Here is a 20,586-nt window from a genome sequence, read left to right as displayed (position 1 = left end):
CCCAATCATTCATGGTGTACACCCTGGTCTCCCAAAATGCCAAAATCTCACATTTGTCTGGACTAACCTCCATCTGCTATTTACAGCCCATTTCACCAATGCATCGATAGGGCAGGCACGGTAGTGTAGTAGTTAGCGTAACGCTTTACAGCATCAGTGACCTGGGTTCAATTCAAGCCACTGTCTGTAAGGAGTTTGTACGTTCTCCCCGTGTCTGCGTGGGTTTCCTCCGGGTGCTTTGGTTTCCTCCCACATTCCAAAGACATACGGGTTAGGAAGTTGTGGGCATGCTATGTTGGTGCCGGAAGTGTGGCGACACTTGTGGGCCGCCCCCAGAACACTCTACGCAAAAGAAGCATTTCACTGTGTGTTTTGAAGTACATGTGACTAATAAAGATATCTCATCTTATATCTCTCTGCAGCCTAAGATTACCTTCAACAACAATATCTTAGCGTCATCTGTGAATTTAATAATCATTTCACGTCAGTCACATAAATTAATGTGAAGGGGTGCAATATAGCCACAAAAACTTGAAAGCGATCTGCAAGAACGAGGGGGGGAGGTGTTGGTCTCAAAAAGAGGGAAGATAAGTGAGCAGGGGAAATAGAAAATGTAATGGGTATCCACCTACAGGAAGATCCATTGCCCATAATCTGCAACAACACACCAAGAAAGGAGGCCTCAATTGTCTTGTGAGGACCTGCTTCTGCATGAGTGGTCTGTGCTATTTCTGAGCATATGATTAAATTAATTGCAAACAAATGATGGCAAAACATGTGCTGAACAGAGATTTCCACTCCCAGATGCATGTCTGCATATCATGTGCACAGAGCATGCAGAGACAATTTGCGTCTGCCGTGGCCATCTGGAGCTCCCAGTTGCAAGCCATTTTAATTCCCCTCCCCATTCCCACGCCGACCTGTCTGTCCTCGACCTCCTCCACCACCAGGGTGAGGCCAAATGCAAACAAGAGGAACAGCACGTCATATTCCTGCTGGGTAGTTTACAACCCTATGGCATGGACACTGAATTCTTCAATTTCAGGTAACCTGCTCTCCCTCTGCTCCTTTTCTCTGTTGTCCTGATTTACCCAGTTCCTCCTACACACACCCACATTCCCCCCACCAGCCCCCGATCACCCTGCTTCTTTCCCCTCCTCCACCTACTGCATCTGCCCAACACTCAGACCTTCCCCCCACTGTTCCCATTTGCCCTCCCTACCTCCCTTACTTGATTCCATGGTCCACCTTCGTTTCCTGTCAGAGTCCATCGTCTGCAGCCCTTTGTTGCCTTCACATCACCTCCCAGCTCCCGTCACTATTTCCGGTCTTCGCTCATCCATCTATCCCCACCATCCCCCCTCACCTGGATCCACCTATCGCTTGCCATCTCTTGCTCTGCCCTTCCCCCCCTCACCTCTTTCCACTGGCAATCTCCCCTCTACTCCAGACGAAGGGTCTCGACCGAAACATCAACTGTCCATTTCCCTCCACAGATGCTGCCTGAGCCGCTGAGTTCCTTCAGCATTTTGTTTTTTGCTCCAGATTCCAGCACCTGCAGTCTCTTGTGGCCCTGTGCAAATATCCAACCTCTTTTAGTGATCTGTTTTTTCTCTCATAATTTCAGATTTTACCTTTCTCCTATTTATACCTTCTGCAGACCTACCTTTTATTACTCATTGGCTGTATCACTGACTCCATCACCACTTCTGTCATTCGATCTCTTTTCATCCACACTATATTGTAAACCTTCCCTTTTGTCCTCTCTTCCCATCCCCTTTTCTATGCATGTCATTGACCTGAAGCATGAACTGTTCTCTCTCCAAGGAAGCTGTCTGACCTGCAGAATATTTCCGGCATTTTCTATTGTATTTCACTTTTTTGAATTCCATCACTTCTTACGTTCCATCACTGAGCACAAAATGTGCCACTGATTGAGTTCCTAAATGCATTTTTATAAATCACATTCTCTTCAGCCATTAAAAGCTGAACAAATTCAGTCATTTAACTCTCAGCCCAGGCACCTTCTGATCTTCAATCAAGCAGCACAAGTCCATCGCCAAATGTCACTTCTTGCTGCCGACCTCAGCACGAGAGCCTCTTCGGAAACTGCACATGCACTAGCATACCATCTGAGCCGCAGTGATAGACAGGGAGAGCCAGAGTTCAGAGTCACAAGATTTCAATGAAAGCATCTAAGACCCAGCTTGATTCTGATTATAAATTACATGTGAATAAAAGAGGCCTGAACCCTTGCTGCGTAAAATGCAGATGCAGTTAACATGTATGCTCAAAAATGACTTAATGGAAAACCTTTCCCCAGTCTTATGATTACATCAGCAGGGAAGCAAGCTGATGGAAGCAAATAGTACAGGTTCTCCCCACCTTACGAACACCTGACTTAAGTACAGCCTGTACATACGAATGAGCATTTGGGAGACTACCAGTATAGATCTGCTGACTGTTGCGGGGCTGCAGGCATCTTCTGCTGTGTGGGAACTTGATCAGCAGCTACATTTCCAACTTGCGAACAATTCACAGGAAAGGAACCCTGCTGTAACCTGGGGATAACCTGTATAAAAGTGTTTGCAAGATAATCCATTTCACAGGGAAGAAATGGTTTGATTGATATACTGGCTGCATGGGGCTCATCTCTGTGGAAAAGTTATAATTTCCTGTTATTAGCACAAACTACATGTGCAATTGCAGCAAACTAAATATTGCCTCAAGAAATCTGAGCTATGGTACACAATGGGCCATCATGGAAGGGGAATAACTCCAAACATGTTTGATGGAGTAGCTCATACCAGACTTCATAATAATTTTTATAGTGATTGCACAGACAAAGCAGATCATGGGTAGAAAAGCGGGAATGCAATAAAATGCAAAGACTTGTATGGAAGGACTCAATTTACTTGTGATTAATGCACAACACCAATTAATGTGGGGAAAGACACTTACTTCCACTAAGTTTGCCATATGCATTTGAAGATTAATATTGCTTTGATGATACTTCAAATAAAAGTGGTTTAAAAGAAAAGGAACTAATTCATCATTAAAAGTCCTCATGAAGCTGAGAACAAAATGGCCAAATGATACTGTACCAATGATTCTTCCACAGGCAATCTGTTTGCACACTGCCTATGAGTTGCAAAATCCATGAGACCCGAGTCCTTTTCTGGCCCAAGCCTCATTTTCATGCAGCCAGTGAAGCAAATCACTGTCCCACTCAAGCATAATACCAACTTCTTCCAGCTACTTTTGAAGTACTCAATGGCCTCCAAGTGCCAGTGGTCAGGCTGTTGAACTCTGATTAAATTCAGCAGGATGGTTGCAGTGTCGGTTCTATGCACATTTTCCTCAATTATAATCGAGGACCGACATGGATCATAGATCTCCAATTTGTATATGACATGTGTACTTCTACCTCAAACCCAACTGGCAAAGGCCAGAACATCAATGTTAAATGACCCAACACCATTTTAAGACCACCACTAACCTGTTTAATACTAACAAAGGCACTCAAATTAGGTCCTAGTAAATCTAAACATTTTGCTCTATACTGGTATTTGTCATTGTGACACTCTGTAAATCAATAACACAAGAAATATAGCCTAATAAAAGTTTAACAGCCTTTTAAACATTGAGTCAGGCAGATAACAAGAATATGCAAAGTTCAAACATAACCTTAAATCAGCATGAAAATAAGTGTTTTTCGGAAAGTATAGTTGGCAGTGAGGAGGATCTCCCTCTCAGTACATGGTTGCCTTTCAACGCTGATGCAAATGCAAGAATTTGACTTTGGTTTACCATTGTTTTTCAAGGAAAATACCACCTCAATACATCAAAAAGCAGTGCTCAACAGGTGGTTTATTTTTTTTTGCTGATACCATGATTAAACCAACTGAAAGCCATTGATAAAGAATGTAAACGGTGAATGAGGAAACTAAAGTTAAGATTGTGTGGGCACAAGTGCTTTGAAACAAAGTATATATTTATGAGACACAAAGTATATATACTTGGTTCTTTTTATAATTATGAAGACACAGGAGGCAGTCACGCAGATAATCAGGTACATCTTGGCTTTCAGGGGAGCAATCCCAGTCGTCCCATTTCCCCCCTTCCTTATTACCCTATACCCTGCAACTTTCTCTCTCTCTCTCACATACCCATCAACTCCCGTTTGATTCTTTTTGCTATCAGCCTCCATGAAGGGGTAATGCACAATAGCAAGTTAACCTACTAACCTATCTTTGGGATGTGAGAGGAAACAAGAGCACCGAGAAGAAAATTGCATGATCATGGAGTACGTGCAAATTCTGCAGAGAGAGAGAGTGTGTGTGTGTGTGTGTGTGTGTGTGTGTGTGCGTGCGTGTGTGCGTGCGTTCCTCAATGCCTCTTTACCTACTTTCATCAATATGGCAGGCGGTGTATTACACATGCCCCCAGCCTGGCATATCGGCTGCTTAATTGCTTGGCTTGTGCCATAAAACTAGGCATGGAGCCATCCAGTTCTTGCCCATGCTTTTATTCATATTATATCATTAATACAGTGCATTCTGTATTCATATCCAGCTCAGATTCGCATCTACTGCTGATCCCAGAAGCAGGAAAAGGATTGTCCAAATTGATCGAAATTATATTAATCAACTAACAACAAGAACTGATTTAATTATTACAATATCCTGAAATATTCTTTTATTGTACGGATGATAATGGCCAGCAGTCTTTCAATAAATCCAACATAATACACGGCATTCCTGGTAAAAATTAAACAGATGAAGCAAACCAGCAATTTCAGGCAGTAGTACCATACAATGTGAACTGTCTGCACTGCTTGTTCTGCTGCTTATGGCAATTGCACAACATGAACCTCATCTTCCATATCCTTCTTCATTTTCTTTCCATGGTACCACTTGCCAACACATTCTTGATCTCTGCATTTACTGTATGCATTGGAAGACATCCTCGGACCTGTCCAATTTGGGCAAGGTCACAAATCTAAACAATCGTCTTGTCTTCCAAATCAATCTGCTCAATCCCAAATCTACACTCTCTTAATGTTGGAGGGTATTCAGGGTAGAATAATACAGAGAAAGGGAAGCGTATGTCAGATATCTAGGGATTAGTATTGAAGGAAACCTGAAAGAGCTATAATAATACCAGTGTAAAATTAAAAAGGAAATTAGGAAAGCAATAGCATTATTGCAAGTAAAATGAAGGAAAACCCAAAGACTTTTTATTAAAACATAAATAATAAGAGAATAACAAAGATAGGGTGATTCAAAACATCTAAGGTAACATGCATGCAAGATGTTTGACAATATCCCATATGGACATGGGCATAGAAAAATAGGAGTTGTTGGCCATTTGGCCCTTCAAGCCTGCTCTGCTAGTCAATATGATCCTGGCTGATCCTCTATCTTAAGACCATATTTTCAATTTCTCCTCATACATTGTGATGCTTTTTGTGTCTACAGATCTACCTACCACCTTCTTAAATATACTTAGCAATGCTGCCTCTGTAGCCCTCTGCAATAAGAATTCTATGAGTTCACCAACTTCCGAGTGAAGAAATTCCTCTTCATCTGTGTCTTAGCTTGTAGTTTGTCCTGAAGTTCTAGATACATCAACCACATTCTCCTGGCATCCAGGCAGTTGAGCCATGTCAGAATTTTTATGTAACGATGACAGAATATTGTACACAGCAAAATAATCAGAAAAGTGAAAGCTTATGGCATCCAGAGGAAACTGAGATTGAAACTTTGCTCAGTTCCATGAAGCAAAAGAAAATGCTCAACAGATTGTTTGGTGACAGGAAGGATGTTTGCTTTCATCTTATGCAGGACTCACTGCAATGTCCCTTGCTTTTCCTGGAAGCTTTTGATGATTTGGAGTTAAATGTAGAAGTTGCAGATGCTTATAGAGGTTAAAGAGCTTGTAGGTGATATTGACTATGTGGCTGAAGAAGAAAGATATCAATGGGTGGTTAGGTGTGCAAATGGCAATTAGAACAAGGATGAGGTAATATATTTGGGTCAAACAAACCAGGCAGAGAAGCATGTAATAACTATAGGGTACTGAGAAATGTAAAGGATGAGAGACCTCAAAGCACTGGCCCACAGATCCCAGACAATAGCAGGGCTGGCAAATACAGCGGTTATGAAGGCATATTGAATATTCTCCTTTGTTAGTAAGGGTACAGAATTGAAAAGCAGGCTAATCATGTTACATGGAGATAGAAGAGACTGCAGATGCTGCAATATGGAACAATAAACAAACTGCTGGAGGAACTCAGCAAGTCAAGCAGCAGCTATGGAGGGAAATGGACAGAACAAGGGTCCCAATCTGAAACATCGACTGCCCATTTCCTTCCACAGATGCTGCCTGACCCACTAAGTTCCTCCAGCAGTTTGTTTATTAATCATGTTAGTTGTATTAAAAAAACTAGAAAGTTTACAGCAAAATACTGCATATGGATTTCACCAGAGTCCAAGAGGAATCTGAAGGTACTGGAGTGTGAACAGAGGGGGTTTATGAAAATGTTGCAAGGAATGCAGAAGTTTAGTCATGAGAAAATCCTGATGATCTGAGGTTGGTTTTTTTTTGGAATAGAAGCTGCTCAGAGGAGATTTATTTGAGGGTGTATGATATGATGGAGACTTAGTTACGGTGAATCGCAACACCTGGGAAGCATAGATTTATAAAAGACTTAGAGATGCAGAAATATTTTCACCTAGAGAGCAGTGGGAGTCTGGGACTTCCTGCCTGATAGCATGGTGAAGCCAGAAATTTCATCACATTTATTAAGTATCTGGATGAGCTGTTGATGTCCCATAACTTACAAGGCTGTGAACCAATAAATGGAAAATAGGATTTATCTGAATGCATCTTTTACAGCTGGCATGAACACCACAGTCCAAATGGCTTCCTCTGTGCCATAAATATCAATGATTCTATGATCAAAGTACAGGCGAATATTTTGTCAGCTGCAATGGATTCTCAGCACTCAAAAGATGAAATTGCATATCAAGGAAACATTGCCAAGATAGAATTTTAACATTTTAAACAGAAATATCTTATTCTGATTTCTATTAAGTGTCAACAGAGACATGGCCCAAAAAGATAAGTGCAATATCAGCTGGAAAATTATACTCAGAATATAGATGAAGCCCTATAGGACTATAGAAAGTGCAGGAAAACTTAAAAAAATAATTAGGAGGGTGAAGAGGAGGCACAAAGGGTTAGGAGATTTAGAGGAGATTTGAGAAAGATATTTTTCCAGCCAGAGAGTGGATTCAATCCTGGAATTCAAAGGGCTGGTTTCCCTGTGATTCTATGATGCTAAACCTTGGCCTCATTGTGGTCAGTGCACTCCTTCACCATTGATATTCATTATATCAACTTCAACCCATAGACAAAATTTATGTGTGGAAACTTCCCCTGAACTTCTTTATTCTTTAATAACTTGCTTTATAGCTGCATCACATGTTCAATGAAACACTTGTTCTAACACTCAGAATTTTTGTTTTCCTTGAACCAAAGCAAAATGTGTTTCCAATATAATGAAAACCTCAAAACTTCCTTCTAATAGCTATTTGGGGATGTAAAAGATTGAATTTTTCCTCAAATTAAATACTGCAGGGCACTATTTGGGTGATCAAATAAAATATCTAGCTTTGAAACCTAAGTTTACAATAAACCTTTTTGTTTCTAAATGACCTATGATGCCTTAAATCCAGTGAATCATACCAGGATGACCACTAGCTTTTTACTTTCAATTTATCCAAATCCAAACATAGTCATTTACATTGGTATTTGACTATTGGGCAGGATGAAGTCTCATGATAACTGTCTCAAATTAAGGTATATCACGTTTTCACTGATAATGGGGAATACATTGAAAGGAGCCTATTGTGAAGGTTGCCCAAACTTGCAATTAATTTTATTCCAAATTGCAACAGGGCAAATCCAATTCATTATGAAAATAGGTAATTTCTGACTGTGTCAGAATATCAAGCTCTGGTCTGGGAGCAAATCTTCAGTGTATTTCCCATATAAACAAGAAGCTCTCGGGTAAATTTGCTTGCCCTAGCACAAATCATTTTCTGAAAACTGAGTACTGGAGCAGTTTAGTTTTTAAGCTGGATGGTAGTTCTGCAATAACAACTTCTCAAACCAATTCGGGTTATTGCTTTGATTTATTTACTGTGGTTTTTCCACAACCCTCTTTTTATTGAGTCCATTGTTTTCAGAGGTGATTTTAAAGCATTTTTTGGCTGATATTTTCCAGCAATTACTGTTTTCAAGTGATATGCATTGCTTTGACATGCATTCCCTTTGAGCAGATGCTGATTAAACTGCTGTGTACTTCCAGTATTTTTCTCATTTCAGATTTCCAGCATTTGCATTTTTCCCTTTTTTTTTCTTTGTATTTAAATCATTGTTATAACACATATTTTGGCAACTTTAAACAATTTATATTATTTTGTAAAGAGGAAAGGTTGTATTAAGCCATTGTTATATTACAAACTAAGATTGTGCCCCCAAGGATTCCTCAATCTGTCCAGAAGTATATTTTATAGCAGAAGTAATAATGGACACTGAGCTCAGACTGTTTGATTTTCCAAAATATTTTTCTTTGTGAGGCATCAAGAGTTGGAACCCGTCCCTTGGCATATTCTGTAATAAGCAGCAGTGTGAGTTTATTTCAGTGAATGAACTATGGCTCCAAGTGTGGTTTCCTGCAGGTAGCCATTAGCGTCTGGTGACCTCCCTTTCCTCATTCTGGGATTAATTAGGACAACTCCAGCAACCTGCTCACATCAAACAGAACTTCTATTGGACTTTCAAGCTTATTGTGGTGTCTTTAGAATCTCAGTTTAAGACATGCAAATTTCAGTATTATTCATTTCAGTATTACATCAAAATATGTACCTTTAATATACACCTACTTTCTGAGTTGACATCAGTAGAGTATGAAGGTCCCATTTGTCTCCCAGTATTGCAATACCATATTTACAGGATAACACTAACATCATATCACATTGATGACGTTACTAACGGATTTCAGTTCACTCGACACTTGTGCTATTGATGGAAGTGACTTTTCTCTTATGAGCTGATATTGGAACCGTCTGACCTATAATCTGATTCACAAACGATACATGCATAGTAAGGCATATGCAGTACTTAATTTCCTCCTGCTCTCCATTCTCTTATTTCTTGACAACTGGTAATAAATCTTCTCCTGTAACAAATGTTAAGTTTCCCTCTGACACTGACTTTTGATTATTTTTGATCAAGACCTCTTGTCTTCTCTTTCAGCCTCAGAGCGTGGTTTTCTGTGGAAGGACAAACCTCTAAAGAAGTCTTTCAAGGTTTGAAAATGAAATTAAAGTTATGATAGGCCTGTTTTTTACCGATTTTGTTACAGTAATTGCTATACACTGCCCATGACAGCAGTAAAAGGCACTGGCTAACTGGGTTATTGCTCCACTGAAACTGCATCAGTTAATCAGTTGTATTGTTTTCATGCATGTTTTTGTGCCAGGCTCTTGCTGTTACCAACATAATTCAGACACAAAATTAGCTGCATAGTATTTTAACATTAATCCAATAGAAATAGTATTCATTTCAAACTTTCCTTCAGACTGCTCGGAAGTGTGCCTTTGAGTGCCTTTTCTGCTCTGGCTCTCACATATCATCACAGGAACTAGCAGTCTGATAACATTCTGCACCAGACCTCTCTCAAGGCCAGTTGATTCTCTAGTCACTGTGGTAAATGTTTGACGTTCTTCCAAAATTCAGAGTGTAAGAAATGTATAACAGTCTACCTTAGATAGCATTAACCTGGTGTCATACATATCGGATCAGCACTGTCACACTAAACCAACGCATTGCCTTCATGTGATTGAACACATTTTCTCCAGTGAATCTCAACCATAATCTCTTCAGATCAGTGGTGAAAGAAGAGGTGAAAGTAACATGTTGGTCTCTATTTATTTCCTGATGCAACCAATGACAGTATGCCAACTGATCTTTCTCTTTTGTGCAGCCATTGCTTTTGCAAGACTTACCTATAGTCAAGGAGCATTAAATAGAGAAACAAGATCAATTGGTTTTAACCAGATGGCTTTTGCACCATCACTTGCAAGAAACTGCAAAGCATCTTTATTTGCCTTACCTATTGTTAATAGTTTGTAACTTAGCTTCAAAATGCAACTAAACACAAAGCTATGCTGGAAAACACATTCTTTATAAGCAATCAGAAATCAAAACTAATCATACAATATCGTAATAAGATTTTAAAGGTCACTACTTTTGTCACTGAACAATTTAACCACCTGCACAGCATTTTTCATGCAGGTAATGCTATTTTCACAAATACTGAAGATTTGACAGACATTTTTGATTCAAGAAAAAAAATGCACATTCTTTTCTCCTTTTCCTTGCCAATTTTCTTTCATTCACTCTATGACTCACTCAAAGGTGTTGGTTCCTTGCTGGGAGAGTTTTACTACTGTTGGCAACATATCAAGCATGTGCCATTCCTTCATTTTGTAGACTAGAGAGGAAAGCTTGACAGTCTGTTTGACACTGTATGCTAATACAGCTGAGCCCAATCCTTGTCTCACATGATGTCATTGTGTGCACTTCTCCAGGAAAAGCCACTGAACATCAATGGACAACAAAAACTGAGTCAATCTTCCCCTCACTAAATTAGGCCCAATCGTACACCGACAATCATGCTGGCTGGGTTTGTTAATTTGGTGTACAGCCGGAAACAAATGCTATGAACTTCCCACTCCACGTGGCTTTACTATTCACTGCCTTAACTATTTTAGTCATCAAATGCAATGTCTATTTAAGCTATCATTATTCTTTAATTTGTACTGCTCTCAATTTATTTTGTCTAAAAATTTATCTAAAATTTATTTCTTTCAGTATATGCAGACAACTGGCAAGGCTAGCGTTTATTGTCCATCACTAACTGCCTCCTGAGAAGGCAGTGTTGACAACTGAGTGGTTTGCTCAGCCATATCAGAGGGCATTTTGTGAAGAATTAATCAATAACAATCAACCAATTTCAATAGACTATTTGTATACTGATTGAGTTATTTAAAGTTCTGAGCTGTTGATACATGAACTGTTAAGTAAAGGCCAATTATGTTGGCCTGTCAAGAACTAGTGAGGTGTCAATATATGGTGTAGATCGTAGTCAAGTTGCATAGCAACCCCAGCTTTACTAACATTGTGTCATCAGGATATTTTCACATTCATAATATTCCACTGTGCAGATGTGCACATTTGACAGCAATTTGGAGAATTACCAGCTAGTTAAAGAAGTATTGTGCACAAACAAATCTGAACTCTTGTGCAAACTATCCGTTTTCCCTTTCAGGGAAGGAAGAAGACATGGAACTCGATGGTTCATTTTGAAAGTACAGTTCTCGAAGAATGTCACCACACGTGGTGAAGATAATGTCGGACAATCCAGAAAGTGTGCAGGTTCAGACAGCCTTCACTGTGTTAGATGTGATGCCATCAGTTCTGTGGTCATCTTGTGATTTAGTACAAGATGGGAGAAGTCCACCTCCATTCTGAGAGGCATACACTAAAATCCCACATCAGCCATTGCAGTTCCCTCTTCTGAGATCAACATCCACACCCATCCCAGAGCTGTTCAAGTGTTTATTCAAATATTTCAACAGCACGTCAGACCGTAATCCTGGTGGCTGGGCACACTCCCCAAATACTTCTGCTACTGCCTCCCTATTGACGTATGCCTAATGAAGACAGATCTTCACAGAAATGCACATGTGTTTGGTCTGTAAGTCTGCAAGGGCTGGTCCAGCTCTAGGTGGACCCGTTACATTAATAGAACATTAAAGCATAGTACAGGCCCTTCAGCCCACGATGTTGTGCTGACATCTTATCCGGCTCTAAAATCTGTCTAACCCTTCCCCCCTGGCATAGCCCTCCTTTGAGACATAGTTAGATAGATTTTTACATTGTAGGGGAATTAAGGCAGGTAGGTGGATCTGAGTCCACAGCCAGATCAGCCACGATCTTATTGAATGGCGAAGCAGGCTCGACGGGCCAGATGGCTGACTCCTGCTCCTATTTCTTATGTTCTTAGAAGAGGAATACCACTAGTCCAACTTGCACATATGTCACAAGGCATTCTAAGGCATACTCCTTTATAAGGCTCTTGGTGTATGCAGCATGTTACAATACACAGGGATGCAAGTCTACTTTTCTGATATGGAATATATTCTACTTCCAGAAAAAGTTTGACAAGTTTTGAACACATAGGAAAATGATTATTTTTTGTAAGGCAGGAATATACCTCTGATCATACATAGATGCGTGTCAGTAACAGTATAGCAAAGACTGTTGCTGATGTTCTATTATAAAACTAATAAATTCACAGCCTCCAGCAGAAAAACTCAGAATTAAGTATATTATTCACCAAGGAATAAATCTAGTATCTGATTGAGACCACTTCTTATTCACCACAGTTCAGGTTAAGGGAAGAATGGTGTTGGGTTCAAAAAAGTTAGCAATACAATGACCTGCAAATTCTAGTGAGCCTTAATGGGTGTGTTAGATGGTTGCAAATCAGCACATCAACAATAATTTTGGACTGTGGGCACAACTGGACAGGTGCTGCATTCATCAGGGATGAAATTGTTATCTGGGATCCAGGTCAGGGGTGGGGAGAGAGAGGACATTTAATCATTGGCCTGATGGGTCTGAGGCTGGGGTTAGGAAGCAGATAGAGTGGTAGAAAGGTGGAACTAGAGACAGGAACCACCATAATCACAGGGGATCAGCAGACTGGGAAAACTGGAGGGTTCCTGGGCCAATCAAAGGGTTGGGGGCAGGGCTGATCAGAGACCAAGGAAGGAGATTGGAATGTGGTGGTGGGGGGAATTCAGGCGGGGTGGGGGTGGCTGGCTGATTGGAGGGCCACAGGGATGGAGATTGGAGGTCAGAAGAAAGGTTGGAAGGCTGGGGGGGGGGGGGGGGGTGTGAAGGTCATCGGCCTGACTGGAGGGTCAAGTGGTAGCTAGGGGTCATGGGGTCAGGCAGTGGTCTGGGAGGCAAAGCACAGTCATGGGATTGGAGGACAGAATCAAACCTCCAAACATCAAGGGTGGAGAGAAAATTAGTTGGTGTGCAGAAATGAGTGTGTCATTGTGTGGGGGTGTCTCCTGAAGGACAGAGGGTAAATAAAAGGCTTAGAGTTTGCAATTCCAGTCTGGTGTTGCATTGTGAAGATCTAGTAGTAACCAGCAATGTCTGTTTCATGAAAGTTTGGTTTAGTCTCCACTGTTACCCTCGGTTAGGAATACTACAAGAGAAAATGCATGATTTGATACACATAAGATGCAGAAATCACATCAGATGAGAGTGACAAGTAGCATGATGAATGGATGAATTTACAGAATAACATAAAGCAAACCAGAAATTATCATTGTTGGGTCTCACTTTCCAGTACCTAATCTGCTGGAGCTAAAACTAAAGAGGGTTGCATGATCTAATTTCTAGGCAAAGTCCTTCTGTGCAAATTTTTAGACCACTTCAACTTAAACAAATTCTAATCTTGGACGAGACTCTCATGACAACCTTCTTCATTACCCCAAATACATGATTTGCTTTCATAGGAAACAAAAATTCTCATGTGGATATTCACTCCGTTTTCAGATTAGCTACAAAATGAGGAAATATTTTCCCAATTATTGAACTATTCAATCTCAACCATCACACAAATACATGCAGTAACACTTGCTGAGAGAATCAGGGGTCAGACTGGACTCTTTCCAAAGCCAGTATCAGGCAAAAATACCACTCAGGTAGTTACAATATGTGAATAATCAGGCAAAATATATTCTGAATCATCATGTTAAGGGCCAGATGGTACTATTGAAGAGCACTCAAAACAGGGAACACCGTAGACTACCCCACAAATTACTCATAATAGTTTGGCTGAAGTGTGTGCCTGATGATTATTAGTTCTGGGATGAACACGTGCGATGAACACGAAAACTAATCCTATTTATTCACTGTTGAATTCTAGCAGCAACACCACAGACCACTGGGACTTAGATTTTCAAAGGAACTACTTAACTGTATAAACATTATTTTCCCAAACACTGATTGTAACTCCGCACATCAAATTTCCAACACAGTTTTGTTTTAGAGAACTGAATGCTTGTTTAATAACCTCGCTGGCAATGAAAGAAAGGAGTGGACCTTTGAACTGCAAATACTTTAATAACAACACTCTGAGGTACCTCACAAGAAATGGGCCAATAGTAACTTTTATAGATGTGATTTTATATGGGTGTCTAGCCCACAGCTAACTCTGAGATCTGATTGTAGTCCTGAAGATATAAGCACATAGATTAATGAAAATGTTCAAACCTTTCTCAGCAGCTTCCACTTGACGCTTCTTGTACTTCTTTCTGAGAGCAGATGATAGCTTCTCATTTTCTCCTTTTTCAGAATCCTGGCCATATTTTGGGGTGTAACATCCATTCTCTATCTCCAAATCTATTTCAATATCTCCATCCAGACTTGTGCTTTCTTCATTGGACTCCTGGTCTTTCAAATTCTGAGCCTCAAGGACAGATCTTCCACGGTCGCCATTCTCAGGAACATTCTTTTCTCCAGTCAGCTGTGAGTTCCCCATCTCTTGCTGTTTACTTTCTACCTCTCCATTGTGCACCTGTGTTGACGATGCTTGGGAAGATTGGCACTTTGGGGCTGCCACCATTTCGCTGGAAGCTTCATTGATGTCCACCTACATAAAGAAAAATAAATGACTTAACATGGACTGAATTTTTCAAAGTAAAAGTTTTGACTATGTTCCCATTGAACATATTTTTCCATAGAATTATTGATACTTATGGCTTTACACAATTTACCAGCACAAGATGAAAGCATAACAAATTAACAATGGAACTGAATGTTTGGGTTGATTTATTTTTTGAAAAAAAAGCTCTTCCAGCATGTTGCTTAAACCATTTTCATACACATATTTATTTTTAATTTGGCAATGGTTGGTGCTGCCAATACAAAATTCTTTCAAATAGAAAGTCACGAAGAGACATTCAAGACGTGTTTGAAGTTCTTCAGATTATTCGAGAACGTACTCTGGGGATTGCTGCAAAGGTTATTTTTTTTTATTGCATTGGGTTACTTAGGCCAGTTCCGATGTTTGCTTTTGCACCGGCTTGGAACCTTGGAAGAAAATCAGAACATTTACTCTCGAAACAATAAGCTTTGGTCTTATGCTTCCCACGTTTCAAACTGGAGAGTGGAGAGTTATGTGACTTCTAGTTTTACTTTTCAGAGAATTGGCAACATTAGTAAGTAAATAGCTGATACATCTATTTTTAAAGCATGACCAATACAGGAAGACATTGATGAAATATAATTAGGTTAAATTAAACACTATCCCCAAAATAACAGAATGAAATACACCCACAATAAAGAACATAAAAAAGCAATGTACAATGTACATTCCTGAATAGAGCTGAAGAGATTTGAAACCTATCTCACCACCCACTGCTCACAGAAGAACTAATTATCCAATATTCTGTGACTTTTAGTACCCCAGCTAGACAGACACATTAATTTAATTGCAGTCACCCACATCTGCTGCAAAGGTCCTGCAGGTAACAGTGCAAAGTAATAATCTGTTAGCAACAGAAGGAATTTTAACAGAAGGGAAAATTAAGGGGCAGTTGGGGACGAGAGATAGGCGACACAATGAATAATGTTTGGGATCGGTTAAACAGAGCAGGAGGGCCAATGTCCATCAACAAAATGGCTACCCAGTTATAATTTATCAAATCAGTTGAATCATCTAATTTTTTCTGTGTGTGGGAACCTAATCTCCTTTGGGGCTCTGACAGAAATTGTAATGTCTTCTCTCGCCATAGGAGGTGCCAGATGACCGGAGGACAGTGAAATCAAGAAGGGCAGCTGGGATTAGCTATGTAATTGCAAACCAGCAAGTCCAATGTCTGTCAGAGGGAATCTCTTGGAAAAAAAACTGAAGGATAGGATTAATCTGCATTTGGACAGGCTGGGATTGATTAGGGGCAATCAGTATGGCTTTGCTAAGGGAGATGCAGTTTGACTAATCTGATTGAATTTTGAGGAGGTGGTGAAGTGTTTAGACAGAGATAGTGTGGTTGATGTAATCTACATGGGCTTCAATAAGGCCTTTGACAAGATCTGATATAGGACACTAGTCCTAAAGGGAAGAGTCCTCTGGATCCAGTACAATTCAGTAAATAAGAGGCAAAATTGGCTTGATAATAGGAGTCAGAGTGAAATGGTGGAGGGTTGTTTATATGATTGAAATCCTGTGACCACATTGGTGTATTGCAGGGGTTGAAACCTGCTGTTTGTTATATACATTAATGACCTGGATGTGAACACAAGAGGTACGGTTGGTAAGTTTGCAGATGACATGAGAAATGGTGTTATTGATGGTGACAAGTCTTTGGCTACAGAATGACATTGATGGCAGAGAATGAGCAGATGGAACTTAATCCTGAAAAATGTAAGGTGATGCATTTTGAGAGGACTGATCAGTCTAAGATATACTCAATGAATGGTTGGATGCTAGAAGTACTGAGGAGCAGAGGGACCTTGGTGCACATCTTCAAGGACCCTGAAGACAGCACCAAGGGTAGGTCAGGTGGTGAAGAAGCTATATGAGATTCTCACCTTCATTAACCAGGCCACAGAATATAAAAGCAAGGAGGTTATGGTATGCATCATTAGTTAGGCTGCAGCTGGAGTACCATGCACATTGCTGGTCGCCATACTATAGGTAGAATATGATATTGTTGGAGAGGGTGCACAGCAGATTCACCAGTAAGCAGCCTGGGATGGAGTGTTTCAGCCACAGAGACCGAATAGGTTGGCTTTATTTTCCTTGGAGCAGGGAAGGCTGAGGGGGAACTTGATTGAGGTATCCAAAATACAAGGACAGAGATAGGATAGATAGTAAGAAACCTTTCCCCTCAGCAAAGATGTCAAGAACAGAAGAAACAGGTCAAGATAAGGGGTAGGAAATTTAGAAGGGATCAAAGGAAGATTTTATTTTCACTTGGAGGGTGGCTGAAATCTGAAACATACTCCCTGATGGAGTGGTGGAGGTATTTAACAAGTATTTAGATAAGCACTTGAGGCACCAGGGTATAGGAGGCCATGAACACAGTACTGGAAAATGGGATTAGTTCAGATGGGTACTTGATGGTCAGGATGAACACAGTGGGCTTAAGGGCCTGTTTCTCTGCCATATGACCCTATGACCATATGAAGGATGGGTGGGGTTCCAGAACATTATGGACAGAAATGCTGTAGCTCTTAAGGGACTAGATCTGACTGCTATACTTGACATTAATTTCAAAATACATCCCTCATATTTCTGAATAACAGGATATCCAAAAGACACAGGTGTCCTCTCAATAATCATTTGATTCTTACGCAAAAGGAAAATCAAACTGCAGATGCGGGAAATACTCAGCAGGCCAGGCCGCATCTGTGGAAAGATATGTGGTTGACCTGAAACATTAACTTTTTTTTTCCACAGGTGTGCCCTGCCCTGCTGAGAGTTTCCAGCATTTTCTGTAATTTGCATACAATTAGTCTCATGTTGTAGTTTGAAAATAAAATAGAAAATTCTGGGAAAACTCAGAAGGCCATGCAGCATCTGTGGTCAGACCTCTAAAAATACTCACTGACTATTTCCTGTACATTCTGTTCCATTTCAGATTATCACTATCTGTAGTATGTTTTTTTCAAACTACCGTCTTAAAGGCTGTGGGCCCAGAAAGTATACTTTCTTCAAGATATTTTCCAGGTCCCCTCCCTAAACCACCAATGGGAAATAGCCCCTCTGAAAGTTCAAATAATCATTAAACTTGAGCCCTAATATCAGGGTCACTGGGAGACTCACCAGTGGAATCTTGAAATCTGCTTACCTGCCCTTCCAAACCAAACTGTGCTCAGAAGGAATTCTATAGACTGTATTGACCTACATGTTAAAGGCTGGGAGAATCTCCAAGGGAAGATCTCCACATTAATCTCAATGTTAAAAATCAGGAAGTTAGTTGTGTATAGTTGTACATCTCTACAAGATCATTTTATTGATTTATGCCAAAGCTGGCATTCGCAGAGCTCATTGCTAATTATAGAAGGTAGCACCAAATACATTTGCTCTCCTAACAATATACTTTATGCAGTCTGGGTACATTCCTATGAGGGGGAAAGGTTGGACAATTAAAGCAAGCACTCCCTGGATAACCAAAGAGATGGAAAGTAAGATTAAAAAAAAGAGCATATGACACATGTCAGGTTGATAAACAAGTGAGCTCTGTGATGATAATAGAAAGTTCAGAGAGGAAGTAGAAAAGGAAATAACAGAGACAATGAAGGAATATGAGAAAAAACTGGTGACAAAACATAAAAGGATCCAAAATTTTGTACAGGTACATAAACAGTAAAAGCATAGCACGAGGAAGATGGGACCTATTAAGAACCAAAAGGGATATGTGCATGTCAACTCGAAGTGTGGGAGAGGTTCAAAATGGAAAGAAGAAGGTGCTGACACAGGAAAAGGATCATACCAATCAGCCCCTCGACACTTGGCCAAGATCATGGCCAATCCGATCTCAGCCTCAACACCACTTTCTGTTCTCCCCTCTTTACTCCCTTGTACTTCAAGTGACTGTCAATCTCTGCCTTGAATATATTCAGTGAATCCATCTTGAGAACTCTCTGGGGTAAAGGATTCCAAAGAATCATCGCTATTTGAGAGATGAATCTGTATCTGAAACAGGCCACTGTTTATTGTAAAATTATATCCCCTAGTTCTATATACACTCACGAGAGGAAACATCCTCTCAGCATCCACCTTGTTAATCCCCCTCAGAATCTTATATGTTTCATTAACATTACCGCTCTAATGAGTGTAGGCCCATCTTCTTAATGGAGACACAAGAGACTGCAGATCCTGACTCTCTGTTTTGTGTTGTTAGCCAATCCGCTACCAAAATTTGACCAGCATCCCCATGCACTCTTACCTTGTGCAGTGAGAATGCTGCTAGAATCTCAGCAAAAGAAGGTGCACTTAAGTTTCTGAATGGGTTGTAAACTGATGATGCACTATGCAGTCTAGCTGTACTTAAAGTGGACAATTCACTCAATCCAGATTGAAGCTGCTGAGGGAAGTATGGGTGGAAATTGCAGGTATTGGCCAATATCTGTAGATATGGGGATACTGCCTGAGGGAGTGAGGAAACTGCGAAGATTGCATTCCTTTTCAAAATATAGGTGCAAAGATAAACCTAACAACCAAAGGCCAGTCCATTTCATCCCTACTTGTGGGGAAACTTTCAGAATCAATGAGGGACAGAATTAGCAACCTCTTGGACAAATGCAGATCGATTGGGGAAAGTCAGAGTCGATTTGTTAAAGGCACATCGTATTTAAAGATACAGGCAGAAATTTTTTGATGAGGTAATCAAGAGGTTCAATGAGAGAAATTCAGTTTGATTTACTATAAATGGGCTTTCAAAAGGTATTTAATAAAGTGCTGCATAATAAACTTATCATCTAGATTGAAGCCCATGGAATGAAAGGAGCTGTTACAGCATGAACAGAAAATTGGCAAAGTTTCAGGAGACAGAAAGTAGGAATGAATGATAGTTTTGGTACTGCAGGAAGATGTTCCCCAGGGGTTGGTACTAAGAACCGTACTTTTCTTAATAAATATTAATAGTTTGGACTTGGGTGAATACGGCACGATTTCCAAATTTGCAGTCCACACAAAACATGGAAAAGTGACAAACTGTAAGGAGAACAGTCATGGGAAGGGTCAGGGGTCAGGGGTTGCAGTATGAAAGTGATTTGCAAAAATAGACCCAAAACTTGTCATGAAGAGAAACTTTTTGTTTTACGCAGCAAGAGTTTAGGGTCTGGAATCCTTTGCAGGAGTAGTAGAAGCAGATTCAAAGGGAACTGTGCAAGTACTTAAAAGAAGTAATCCAGTGCTAAAGGAAGAAGTAAGACATGATGGACTGAATGGCTTCCCTTCCTGCTGTGCCCTTTCTGTGACAGTGACAGTTTATGTTGAGTCAGAGGGAAGCAAAGGATATTCTGTCCAGTTTGAATATAATAAAAATCAAAAAGCCAAAAAGCTGCGGTCACTAGAAATCTGAAATAAAAACAGAAAATGCCAGCAGTACTTAGCAGGTCAGGCAGCATCTGTGGACAGTAAAATAGAGTTACTGTCTCAGGTTGATGACCTTCAGAACCCGGAAAAGTTAGAAATCAAACATGTTTTAAGTTGCAGAGAAGGAGGAAGGCTGAAGAGAACAAAGGGAATGTCTGTGGAGACCAAGAGAGATTATGTGAGAAGAGAGTTGTACATCTTATGAACAGACCCTTCAGCCCACTGTATCTATGCCAACTATCATGCGTATCTATACTAATCCCACTTGCCTGCATTAATTCCATATCCCTCTATGCCTTGCTGATTTAAGTACCTGTCTA

The 20,586-nt window shown here is 40.3% G+C and overlaps 1 protein-coding gene across 12 annotated transcripts in view; it reads right to left on the bottom strand.

The window, feature by feature from the left end:
- The window catches only part of LOC127574754 (DNA (cytosine-5)-methyltransferase 3A-like), a 416,558-nt gene that overhangs the window by 240,069 nt on the left and 155,903 nt on the right, over positions 1-20,586 (bottom strand). For all 12 annotated transcript variants that reach the window (XM_052024036.1, XM_052024037.1, XM_052024038.1 and 9 more), the window contains one exon: positions 14,434-14,812. In XM_052024036.1, the coding sequence (XP_051879996.1) occupies positions 14,434-14,812 (379 nt within the window). The remainder of the gene's footprint in view (positions 1-14,433; positions 14,813-20,586) is intronic.

Source organism: Pristis pectinata, chromosome 10, assembly GCF_009764475.1.
Source record: "Pristis pectinata isolate sPriPec2 chromosome 10, sPriPec2.1.pri, whole genome shotgun sequence".
NCBI lineage: Eukaryota > Metazoa > Chordata > Chondrichthyes > Rhinopristiformes > Pristidae > Pristis > Pristis pectinata.
This window is presented reverse-complemented; position numbering and strand designations above follow the sequence as displayed.